Below are 13,846 nucleotides of genomic sequence, written 5' to 3' on the forward strand. Positions count from 1 at the left end.
GAACCACACCCTATCCCAGAATCCCCACTCACCCTCCAACAGTATGATGGAGAAGTCTTGGGCGGTCTGACCCTTGCGGGTGGCAAAACACTGATACGCCCCTGAGTGTCTCTTCTGGGCCGCTGTGATGAAGAGTGTCTCGTTGTGGATTCCCTGGATGGAGAAGTGCTGGTCAGGCACAATGGGTTCTGTGTTGCGGAACCAGGAAACAGTGAAGTGGGGCGAGCCCTGCACGGCACAGGACAGAATCACTGTGCTGCTAATGCCCGTCTTCAGGTTCTTGGGAGACAGCGTGACTCGAAGAGGCTCTGTGGAGAGAGAGAAGGAAAAAGAGAGGTGTTTATGACTACAACGCGACTTCATAAATATACTGTACATTAATTCCAAGGTCTTTTTAAGCAGTAAAGGAAAACAATTACTGTATATAGACAGATAACCAATAGACAGAGATAGAAAATGTCAGTGAGCAATAAGGCAGCTGGTGTTATGTGCTTGAGGCCTCTATGTGTGTGATGGTGTGTGTATGTCTGGGCATGTATTGTATTGCATGTGTGTGTGTCCTCCTCCCCTCCTGTCCTGTCAGAACCTGTGTGAGCAGACCGGTGTGATGTGGCCTCCGGCTAAACGTCCAAATGTCCACCCCACTTCCCCTGCCTTTACTTCCCTCTGTCTTTCACATTACGACTCTGGCCAATTGCATCTAACTGGTCTTTTAGCTCCTCCCACTGCATACACGCACACTGTTGGTTGCGTTGAGTAAGGGTCCGACTGGAGAAGCCAGAACAGAGCTTTCTGTCCTTTCAGATCGCATTCCGTGTAAGGTAGCAAGAAGGTGGCAGTGGCCTACCAGTATGCCAGCATCACTTAAATACAGAGTGTCTCTCTCACGCTGTGCTTCTCAATCTTGCCTCCTGGTAGACACCCACCCTCCCAACAAGAATATCCATGTTGGTGTAAGAAGTTTTTTTTTGCTTTAGCTAGGGTTATAGCTTTAGTGTTGAGGAAAAGGTTATTGATTGCTTGTTATGAAATAGTTTCTTTCTATAATCGTTGATCTTTCCCTGAATAACAGTGTAATTGTGGCATATTTCATCATTGATTCAAATTTCTCAAAAATCCTTGTGTCTTTTCCTCACCAATGACGTTAAGGTGTCCCGTGACCTCTTTGGAGCCGAAGCTGTTGGTTACTTCACAGATGTAGTTTCCGGAGTCTTCCAGGCGGAGGTCGCTGATTGTGAGCCCGGTCAGACGCCGCGTCCAGCGGGAGTCAGCGGGCAGTGGTCTCCCGTCTTTCAGCCAGCGAATGGTTGGGTTGGGGTAACCGGAGGCGATGCAGGGCAACTCGATGCTGCGGCCCACCTGCACCTCCCCTGACTGGAAACTGTCCATCACAGAGGGCGTAGATTCAGTGGGGTCTGAAGAAAAGTGATAAAAGGAGAGATTAAGTAACAAACAAAAAGGAAGGTTTGACTAGGAAGGTCAAAACTCAAGATGTCCTGGTCTTGACATTGAATTGTTACTTATATATTTAAATGCATTATATTCAGTAATACTACATGTAATTTACATACAGAAGCCTTAAGGGGACCCAAGGTATAGAGGGATGTATAGCTTAATACGTTGTAATTAGGGATGTAACGATTCACCGTGAGCCGGTTGAAAATCGGTTATAATGAGCGACGATTCAAATCGGTTGAGGCTTGAACTGAATCGCAATACATTTTTTGAAAAGCAGGGGCCGCTATTTTCACTGCAAACCTAAACGTGGATGCTGATATTTCTTAAATGCAAAAAAATCCAAGAAAAGCACAGACAGTATTAGTTTGTTTATATTAAAGAGACTTTTTCTATTATTAATTTGTTATAAAATTGCAGTTTAGTTTTGTTATTTGAAATAAAACATTATTTTATCATACAAAGAAAGTTTTGTTATTTGAAATAAAACATTATTTTATCATACAAAGAAACGTGAAGCATTTAAGAAATAATGCAAGGGACGTTGTTCATTTCTAATTTGTTTCAACTCATTTTTTCAAAATAAATCGTGAGTAAATCGTGAATAAATCGCATCGTGAGATCAGAATCGTGAACCGCATCGCATCCTGAGCTGAGTGAATCGTTACATCCCTAGTTGTAATAGCCTTACACTACTAGCATTTGTCGTTAGAAACACATCAAATATTTTAATTTCTTAAAATAAAAATAATGTAATACTCATTTTAACCTAAGGAGGCCGCCATGTTCTTTTTCAATGACGTAAAATGGTTCCACGCATAGGCAGCCAAACTGAACACAGACACACTAATCAGTTCTTCAGTAAATATAAGATGCTATATGTATGAAAAAAATATATGTAACGAATACAGACCGGAGTCAATTATTCCACTTATACCATGGTTACCACAGGTAACAGGACATTGTTCAAATGTTTAATTTCAACGTTTGTCATGTTATCGTCTTTAAAATGCTCTTGATGGTAGGACTACTTTCTTGCGCATCTCATTTCAAGCGTCCGTTAGAGCGAACGGACTCAGAAGCTTGAGCCACGTGGTGGGTGTGTGTGTGTGAGTGAATGAGAGACCGCGCCCACACCTGCGTGTTTGCAGCAATGTGACAGAAAAGCCAGTGATAATAATATTATGTATTCCTCGTATTGTTTGTATCACAGCAGTAAAAAAAAAAAATCACACAAACTTTTGAAAGAGTAGGTCTATCAAAATATATTTGTTATCAGTTATAAGCAGCATGAAGCGGAAAACGAACCAGTAAGCTATCAGTGTTTATTAATTCATCTTGTTTTTCTATTTAGTTATTTTATTTATTCGATTTCAGTATATGTATTTCTTTATTGTTTTTAAAATGCTTTGTTTATTGAAACGAAACTGTGCATGCGTTTCCATTAATAGTAAAGTTTGACAATATAAACGTCAGATCAAGAGCAGGGTGCTGTTTGAGGTGATGGCCTGTAGGCTACACTACATATGGAACTGTAATGCGGTCGGCAGACCTGAAACACCTTCATAAGTGTGCATTTACCGAAAGTTAATGCACACCCAAAGAACGTTTGTCTACCAATAAGATTGAAGCATTCAACAGCCCCGTGGTATAAATAACGCTAAAATAATAAAGAAAGAAAATAAAGACGCTATTTGGCGTATTTTCATACATTTTAATATTGTTGGTCCGAAACAATACAAACATACATATTAATAACCAAAATCATTGCGAATTTAAAATATACACGATGTTTTAAGCCATTATAAAATGCATTTTATCCAGATTTCGACTTTTTGATGTTGATTTATCATAATATGATAATGGTGGATGACGATGTCTTAAAGATTGCGTATCACAGACAGTTTCTGCCAATCTCATATTATTTTGAGTGCCTATACCAGGGCTAGTCAACTGGCGGCCCGCGGGCCAAATGCGGCCCGTCCATCATCTTTACCTGGCCCGCCTTAACATTTCAAATAAGTGGAGAGACTTTAAGAACGGTGTGCTTTAAATGCACGTCCTCCTGAGATGCCACATCTTTAAAAGCCCAAAACGCTGCTACATTCAAAACGAAAGTAATTCCCGCGGCTCATAATGATTTACGTCTTATAAAGCGACTTGATCGGTCAGTCCGAGAAACTTAATGTTATTTACAACGTTATAATCAGCAATGCATTGCACAGCCACAGGCAATCGGTTTGCGCACGCGATAGGTCGCGTTCTAAAACGCGTTTTGTGCCCTTGAAAGTAGGCTAACTGTAGGAAGGGTACACCACGTGAACGGTTGTCTCAGATAAGGGGAAAACGGTGTTGTTTTTATTACTGCATTCATTATGAATAACGGCTATATTTACGAAAAACAGCTGTTCATCTCCCCCAGAACTCGCACTATACAAAGGCTCTGCCCTATAAGTGCGTGGGGCACATGAATGTGATCGGTATACACCCAAAGATGTGATAATAGCGTTCAGTTTCTTGCACAGATCAATTGACTCGCTTTATAAGACGCGAATTTAACGTCACAAGGGCCAGGGATTACTTTTGTGTTGAATGTATTTGCGTTTTTTACTTATTGATTTAACTTTAATTAATTCAACCAAATATCTTCAGAAATATATTTTGGAAAAAACAATGCCACCCACATTATTGTACTGGAGAACTGTGGGTGAGTAAATTAGTAGCAATGTTTTGGTAAAGTAACGCATTAAGGAATATAAAACACAGTTAAAAAGACAATATCCCTTTTAATTTAATATCATGAAAAGGCACAAATACTGGATGCAATATTTGTGTGCATGTTTTAATATATGGCCTATAAGTAACAGCAACAAAAAGAGTATAAAAGGAACAAAACAAAATAAATAACAGAAATACAAAATAACAGAAGAAATAAGGATATGGTAACAAAAACTGGCCCGCATCCTATTTATACTTTTGGAGTCTGGCCCTCAAAGAAAAGTAGTTGAAGACCCCTGGCCTATACAGTAGTAGGCTACTGCATACGTCGTATCTTCGAAGAGTATTTAGAGATACAGCTGTACGATTATTTCCGGAAAAACACGAGCTGCTAGAGGTGGGACTAGTGGGGAGAGTGGGATGGAACTACAGCACGAGCAAGCAACACATCATCACATCATCCCTTCGTGTTTTGTACATTATGCACGTACACGCCGATTGCCAACAAAACACAAACGTATGACTTAGTTTGACTTACCGCGTGCAGTTCATGTCCGGCATCTTTTAGCACTGGGATCCAGCGCCATCTATCAGTTTCAAACAATCTCCAAATCCAGCTTAATAACCGCCGTTTATATAACATCTATCACTGAAATGCCGTGAACAAACAGACACACATAAACTTCCCTGTCGCAAGAGTAACGAGCTGCAGCGCAAACCATCTTGACGCAGCGCAGATAATCTTGATGGTAAACGGGTCTCGCTCGGCGGTTGGCTCGTGGGCGGGCCTTGCTGTGCTTTTCTGGAAGAGTGGCCAATTAAAGGAATAGGATCCCTTTGACAGGGATCCAGAATTATAAAAAAATCTTTCCGAAACAAGTTGGAGTGCTGGGGGTATCAATTACAGAAATACTATGTCATAAGTCCAACTCGTTTTTTAACAAGTTGACCATGTTAAGCATGAGAAACCAGCACGTTTAACCGTGTAAAGAAGTCAGAATGCATGACATAGCATGATACCTGATCTTTAGTAAGATAGATAGTTTTAGGTAGTATTGATAGTTTAAAGCTATGCATGTTTACCTTGAACAGACGTTTACTGAACGCATTCTTCTTTTATGGCAGGCAAGGTCGGCTTGTGTCAAGAGGACACACCGCCACCTACTGTCCCTGTTTATTTATATATCTGATCTTATGTTTGACGTCTCGTATTTTACTGTTATATATGGAAAACGTGTGTGCTTCGCTCTAGCGTTAAGAGAACGGGTTTAGGTTGTGACCATTTGACGTCACGGATTTTGACGCAAAAAAATGGTGGCCTCCGAGTAAAAATATTTTTTCAAAGTTTATGAACACTGTGACAGTTACACTGTTTTTTTTATTTCACATTTAAAAAAGTCAATGCCATTGTTAATATATATTAAGCCATACATCTTTCTATACCCAAGGTTCCTTTTAAAGGTACAATAACACAAACATATGTGTTTTTCTAAGAGTAAAATAAATAATCCTGTAATACTATAAGTTAAATACTGATCTATAACTCTCCATAATAATAGATATTACTACTACTACTAATAAAAATAATAACAACAACAATGATTATTATTACTACAACAACAACAACAATACACAACTTCATTGTCAAATCATAATAATATGAATTTGTATCATAATAAATATCATAATATATATCATAATAAATTAGCAAATCAAATACTAAAAAATAGTTACAGAACTAATACACATAAACATTTACACTAACCTAGGACAGACAGACGAGCCCCGTTGCTCTGCCTGGTTTCTCCGCTGTATTTGTGCTTGGTAATGCAGCGGTAGGTGGAGAGAGCGTCCTCTTTCTGAACGTCAGATATGTAGAGGGCACCAAATGACGTCAGGAAGAACCTGTTACCTGAAAAAGACAAGATGAAATGATGTAAATATATGTACATTGATTTCATTGGCCCACAGAAGACATTTTGGGTAATGGGTATTTTGGGTAATAGCATGCAAGCACTTTGACCCCTTTAAAGCCCAGTTAGCAAAGACAAAAATCTGTGAAAATAGTAACAGTAAATCATTGCAGTCATTTCAAAGTGTTCATTTGAATGGGTTGGACATAACATTGGCCCAACTAATGCCATGAGGTCTGGGCAAATGTTTGTGGAGCAGGGTTTTTTTGGGGGGGGGGCTGTTTCATCCAGTAGTTCAGTAGTTCTAACAGGTATAAAAACCTGTCCACGACAAAGTGTATGTGTGTGAGAGACAGGGAGAGTGTGTTAATATTTGATGCGTATGTTATTGTAACAGTATATTACTGCCATGTTCATTTCACATCACAGAGGTCTGACTCGACTCTGATTTAGCTATATGTCCATGAAGGCTGTATTTTACACGAGCACTCATTTAGGAGTGTGTGTGTTTTCCCTAGCCATTACAATCATTCCCATTTAATCTAGTATATTTTGAATGTAAATGTTTCTGACAGAAAAGCGCACTAGAAAAAGTCCGATTTTTGTGATGGGTGTGTGTCTCATTGTAAACAGTGAAAGTGTACACCTATACAGTAAAACAAAAAACAAATACATCACAAATGAGACTATTTCTACTAAATTGCAATGAGATTAAATGGAGGCTTTCGCCAAAGTCTCCAGCTTCTCATATTTTTGATTTAAGGAAAACACTTTCATAACTTCCCAAGTGTCTCACATAGAGCTTCAGAACGCCAATAATTTCAACAACGTCACAGCTCAGATTTACCAAACCTGCAATCAAAAGTCAGTATCTCATTAGGAACTCATTATGGAACATTATGGAACAACGAAAGTATCTGAGCGATGGTGTCCACAGTAATTTCCACAGTTTTATAATTTTATCATTTGTCAAGATTTGTTCCGAATAAACCTAAACATCTGAGAAAATATTGATACCGAAATGTCTCCTGAGCTATGAGAGAGCAACATTTAAGAGAATAAAATGTCCTCAAAGATGACTTTGAATTCATGGATTTTGTGTGAATGTTTTGATATAAAGTTATTTAATTCTCAAACAGTCCTATGCTTTAAAGAAACAGAAAAGAAGGCAGAACAGAAAAGGTGATGTGTGTTTTGTTGAACTGCACATCACTGGCCACAATAACAGCACCAAAGTATGTCAGTGTGTGAGAACAGTCAGTTTTTTTCTGTGTCTGTGTGTGTGTGTGTCCTAGTTTATCCGGGCAGTGTGGATTGGGCCAACCGTTCTGTTACGAAGAAACAAACTGAACTGGAAATTCAAAAACACACAAATGCATAAAATGGCACAAATGCACACATGCAAACAAACCCCAAGTTATAGCTCAACATCTGGAGTAAACATATCCACACGTTATATTCATTTATATATTTATTTGGAGGTTTTTTTGCTTAGAAAGGCATTTAGAAAAAAGGTTCACACTCTAAGTACTACATTCAACTATTATACAACATAGTCCCCTGACTATACTGTCTCATAATGTTTTATTTGACATTTAATGTCAACATATTTCGGTGAGGGTTAGGTTTAGCGGTATAGGTGACTATTAAAACCATTGAACTATTAGAGGTCCTCACTTATACAGCTAATACAGGCCTGTGTCCATGTGTGTGTGTGAAATCCATCTTTGCTTACGCCTCTACAGTAGGGCACACGTGTGCATTCAAAAGTCACTCAACAAGACACAGCATCATTCCTATAGAAGGCAGGATTACACTGTGGGAAGAGCGATGTGAGTGTGCGCGTACGTGTGTGTAAAGGATGGCGATCGATGCGTTTTATAGCTCGAGAGCTTCATCCAAAGCAGATTTATGAAAGCGGAGAGGACAGGCTTGACTCGCTGGCCCACACACACACTCCATCACTATAACAAGCAGCTCATTCACTGACACACACACACACACACACACACACACACACACACACACACACACACACACACACACACACACACACACACATATACAGAGCAGCGGTAACAGACAAACAAAGACAATGGCTGAAAACAAAGATCATTTCAGTTCAGTGTGATTGTCATGGCCACGTTATAACACAAAAGTACATGTAGACAGTGTGTGCATGTGTTTGTGTGACTTTTTGTCACTAAAATATACTGCCGAATTGATATTCATACAACAGCTAAGCACACCTATGTGCACGTGTGTGTGTAATTGTGACTCTGAATGTGTGCGTGTGTCTGTGTGGAGGGGTATTGTTGTCACGCTGAGTGCTAGGCCTGGCAAACTGTAATTTAAGAGTCGGCCCTCGCGCGCCAACCTGCGTATTAAGCCTTACAGGATAATATGCACTTGGTGACTTTAACCCCCTACAACATCAGCGCAACGCTGTCACAACATTTCACCCAGAGCGAGAGACCCGAGAAAGAGAGACTTGCTGGTTAGTAATAGTAATCAGTGAGTAGGTTTTTTCCAGCTTAAATTAAAACTGATTCTAGAGATAACAATTCTTAATATGTGACCCTGGATCACAAAACCAGTCTTAAGTAGCACGGGAACATTTTTAGTAAAAGACAAAAATACATTGTGTGGGTCAAAATTATCGATTTTTCTTTTATGCCAAAAATCATTAGGATATTAAGTAAAGATCATGTTCCATGAAAATATTTTGTAAATTTCCTACCTTAAATATATAATAACTTTATTTTTGTGAGTGGATGGTCTGCCACAGTGCCCCTGATTAACAACTTCCAAGGCAATTTTCTCAATATTTTGATTTTTTTGTGCTCTCAGATTCCTGAGTTTTAAACGGTTGTATCTCAGCCAGGTATTGTCCTATTCTAACAACTCTTATTTTAAGATTAATCTTATTTATTGATCTTTCAGATTATGTAAAAATCTCAATTTCGAAAAATTGACCCATAAGACTGGTTTTGTTGTCCAAGGTCACATATGTAGGCTAAAATGATGAAATAAATATTGTAGGGATGTCAACGATTAATCTCAATTAATCACACCCAGAATAAAAGTTTGTGTTTACATAATATACAGTATGTCTGTGTACTGTGCATATTAATTTTGTATTCATAAACACGAAAACACACCTACATGTATACATATTAAGGACATATTTAGATGTATTTATTCATATATACCAATAATTTAAATTATATATAATGTATTTTTATTAAATATGCATGTATGTGTGTGTTTATAAATACAAAATTAATATGCACAGTACACAGACATATATGATGTAAACACAAACTTTTATTCTGGATGCGATTAAACGCGACTAATCGTTGGACAGCCAATACTATAAAAAATTCATAAGGGTTTTAACAACATGAGGGTAAGTTAAATTCTAGAACCACTTTTTACATAAACAACACCTTAAATTTCGACATTTTTTTTTTTTATTACATTCAAATTTTGGCAGAAGTTCTCTGTTAAATGCTTGTCATTGACAATCAAATAACTGAAAATAAGAAATTACAGTATATGAGAAAACGTTGCAAACCAGATTCAAACTCACACCGTCCGCATGAGCACCACAGCTGAGAATGGAGCATGCGCAAAATCCCCAGTTTTAACATCCGCTACCTTCTACTTTACATGCATTACCTGTTATTTCCTGCTTGAATGAATGTGCGTTTGTAAAAGAATGTACACGAGACATTCAACTGTACAGAAAAAGTGACCCGTTGAGTGGACAGAATTGAAAGTGATGGATTTAAAGAGAGTCAGAGGAGCAGTCCATATATTGGTCCCATGTCTCTTTACAATCACTTCTGTTTGCGAGCGTAGATCAATTCTTGTCTAGTCTCTCTTCGCCTTGAGGTGTGTGTGTTTGTATGGAGGATTAGAGAGGGGCATGTAAGGTCTTACTAAAACAAGGGCTGGGGTGTAGCACACAAATCAGGCACACATTTCTGGGGTAGTGCTGGAGTGTGTAGCGTGGGCAGCCTGGGGCATCATGTCAGACCAAGAGAAGAAAAAACTGTGGAATTGGATTTATGTGTGGGGCATGGCAACCTTCCAGTTACATCTCACTCTACGTTGACTCCCAAAGGCCAGAGGAACACAAACACACAAACTGCGTTTTGTTATGGGATGTCAGGAGGCCAGGCAAAACCTCTCTCACTCAGACTGAGAGAGGGCAGCTGGGAAAAATATGGTGTATAAAAAAAACGGAAGTTGGCTCTTTTTTTAAAAGAAAAACACAAAAATGAGAATAGTGTTATTAATATAACAAAAAAGTGTGTATCATTGTAATGTGCAAAATACAGTAATACAGTATAGTAGTAGTGCAAATAGAACAAAAACATGATTTTAGAGATTTTGTTTTAAAAGTTGGATTACTTTTATGTTTACATGCAGTCGTGAGAAGAAGCAAGAAACGTAAATGCAATAGGACCAGCAAACCCCTTTATTTTTTGCTCACAAAAGTGTCTTTTAATTCAGCGAGAAATGTCTTAAAAATCATATAATGTCATACAAGACTGACAAACACAACTGCAAAATGGATTGTTGTGGAGTGGAAGCCATAGTTAATTCAACGACTCATAAATTATACATTATACAGTCCTTTTTTTATTTCTGTTAAAGGCCTCAACTCATCTACCACAATAATGCATTGTCATTGAAGTCTCTTTATCAATCCATGCTAATCAGTGGAAATGTATTTTTTTACATTATACTTTTATTATACAGTAATATTACTTACTGCATTTAGCAGTTTTCATCTGAAGTAAAGCATTTAAGATATACATAACACTAGTTTGTGTCATGACCTCGGAATCCGAGCTACAATAGTCGATCAACTGAAAATGTGATTGACTTTGTGGTATGCCAGTCGACAAATCAAATTCAATGACACATTTAAGAGAAAATGAACAGCAAACCAAACAATAGTGCGGAAAACAGCACAACACCACCAAATCGTAACACGAGAATGCCAGCGATGCCAAGGAACTGACGCATGACAGGAGCACACCAAAATATAAAAAAAGATGAGAGAAAAGTAATACCAGAATATAACGAATAACAACGCCAAAATAAAAGAGAGAGACAGCTGGAAGAAGGACACGTAACGAGAGATTGATAGAGACGTGAAGACAGAAGGACACGGGATTCGAAATGAGAGGGGTGTGGGTTGAGGCTGTTGTTGAATTTGTTCTTGGAGCTCCCATGCAAATGACGGCGCCGCAGCAATGCTAACGAGGACCGGGTTTCAAACTGTTCGGCCCATTACTTATTAATGCTCTGCGTCTCTCCCTCCTCCTCTTTCCCTCTCTTCCTCTCCAGTCTCGCTCCAGTTTTCTCTCTCGCTCGCTGTTGCTAGGGCCTCCGCGCTCACGTGACGTGGGTTAGGGGGCGCTGCGGTGGCATGTGCGAAAACTGTGCGAGGGATGGAGGGAGGGATTATGGGTAAACTAGCGAGGAGGGGCGTAAATGGAGGGGATGCTAACGCTCGTTTGTTCGTTAAGTCGCAAACGGGCTACCAGGGCACGCATGGAGAGCCTGGCACGCAGAGAGGCAGGCCAGCCAGGGCTCTGATTGGCTGCAGACGGGGCCCTCGATGCTATTTCGAAGCAGAATAGGGTTAACGAAGAAGAGCTGACAAAAATCAAGAGAGAGCGAGGAACGAGGGATCAAAGATAAAAACAATGTCACCAAGTGAGGGAAGACAGTTGGCGATGAGTGAAAAAGGGCTCTATTGTCAAGTCTACATTTTTATACAAGCAGACACACAAAAACCCACACTGCACTGTAGATTTTTTAAACAATTTTGAGTCTTCCTTGCCGCAATATGGCACATCCAGAGACAAACAACATAGAGGCCCTTATGCAGGACTAGAAGGCGATTTTTTGAACGCTAAGCTTAGTTTAAAAATATCAATAAAAGCCATGATGCAAAACATTTCACTTTTTTTAGGTCCAACAGAGCAGCGGATCAAAACTTTTTACTTCATGACCGCACCATTGTCCACAACAATATTTGAAACCCACTCACAATTTCTACCCAATAACATATCCTTGACCTTAGCATAACAAGGAACACTTTTAAAGGGACAGTTCCCCCCCCAAAAATGAACATTTTCTGTCATCATTTACTCACCCTCATTTCAAACCTGTATTACTTTATTTATTCTGCAGAACACAAAAAAGAATCGCATGGACATAAAACCAATGCAAGTCAATGGGTACCCACCGTTGTTTGGTTACCAGCATTCTTTAAAATGGCTTTTTTTGTGTTCACACAGGTTTGAAAATGACAAGAGGGTGAATAAATTATGGCAGAATTTTCATGTTTGGGTGAACTATCCCTTTACGTCACTATCTTAAGTTAAGATTTAGTAACGGGTATTAATGAATTTGTGCAATAAAATAATGCGTCAATCATTTTTTTTAGCTTTTATTTTTATGCATGTATCAATAAGGCACTTAATGGCGTGCTATATTGCAATTACAATCACAGCTAAAGTGGTTGAACACCGCACTCAATATAGCATGGCCTCTCGTACCTTCTTGCTTCAGTACATAATAAATACTTTTCGCTTTCAGCCAGAGTTGGAGAAGAAGCACTTTCTTCTACCCATTTACCACACATCTCATGAGCCTTTCCTGCCTCACCTTTCCACTCATCTGCTGTCACTTTCTCTTTACCACCCACTCTCGTCCAACTTCAACCTGCATTCTCTAGGTTCACGCTGTTCTCCTCGCCTTCAAACTGAAATGTTCCAGCTCAATGTTATTGAGAACCTCAATCACATCCGTGTGGGTGATCACTGTCCGCCTTTAAGTCCACTCAAGCAATATAAGTTGTCCCACATACCCTGTCCATGCGTGGTGGGTTTAAGAGATGTGGACAAACATAGACAGATCAACACAATCTCATTGACATTTGTTCATGTATTAGATTTTAGCGAATTGGAGGCTAATTTGTATGAATTTGGGCAACATCATGTCTGTTTTCGCACCATTGACCATTGGGAATTCTTAACTACTTTACAAGGTGGCTAATTCGGATGAATTTGTATTGAACAGTGTTTCCCCTACCATTACATTAGTGAGGCGCCCCACCCCGGCCCCCTTGAAGGTCAAGTTAATTTGATTATCTATATAGCACCAGTTCACAAGAGAAGTCATTTAATGTTACCTTTCCTAAAAACATGTCTATACCTTGTTCTTTTATTAAACAAACTAAATAGCATTATGGTGTTTATCTTGTTTACACAGCAGCATGTCATTTCTGTCTCTACATGGTCGCGCTTTTACTCCTCTGCTCGCCATATCAAGTTCTGCCCCAATACACGCACACACACACACACGCACACGCACACGCACACGCACACACACACGCACGCACGCACGCACGCACGCACGCACGCACACACACACACACACACTCACACACACAGACACGTGCGCGCACCTACACAGGTAAGCACCATAGTTGCCAAGTCCGCTTATAATACGTGACCTTGGGCTTCTTTTTCTGTCCAGTCACGTTAAAAAATCACTTGTTGCGGGTTGCGGGCTTATTTTAAAAAATATGGTTGCTTGTTCTGAACCTGACAAGCAACTTTGTTTGTCAAGAATGTTACAGTGGTTTCTTCACGTAATCATCGGCGCGCTTTGGGTAATCGGAGGTAAATATACTAAACAGATGAACTATTCACTTAAAGATAAAGATCATT

General features: G+C 39.3%; 1 protein-coding gene across 4 annotated transcripts in view; it reads right to left on the reverse strand.

Annotated features, from left to right (window-relative positions):
• LOC130565118 (cell adhesion molecule DSCAML1) overlaps positions 1-13,846 on the reverse strand; it is a 130,513-nt gene that overhangs the window by 37,599 nt on the left and 79,068 nt on the right. For all 4 annotated transcript variants that reach the window (XM_057351682.1, XM_057351684.1, XM_057351683.1 and 1 more), the window contains exons 4-6: positions 5,939-6,085; positions 1,137-1,415; positions 33-308 (exon numbers count right to left, since the gene is read on the reverse strand). In XM_057351682.1, coding sequence (XP_057207665.1) covers positions 33-308; positions 1,137-1,415; positions 5,939-6,085 — 702 coding nt within the window. The remainder of the gene's footprint in view (positions 1-32; positions 309-1,136; positions 1,416-5,938; positions 6,086-13,846) is intronic.

This window comes from Triplophysa rosa, linkage group LG14 (genome assembly GCF_024868665.1).
Source record: "Triplophysa rosa linkage group LG14, Trosa_1v2, whole genome shotgun sequence".
Taxonomy (NCBI): Eukaryota; Metazoa; Chordata; class Actinopteri; order Cypriniformes; family Nemacheilidae; genus Triplophysa; species Triplophysa rosa.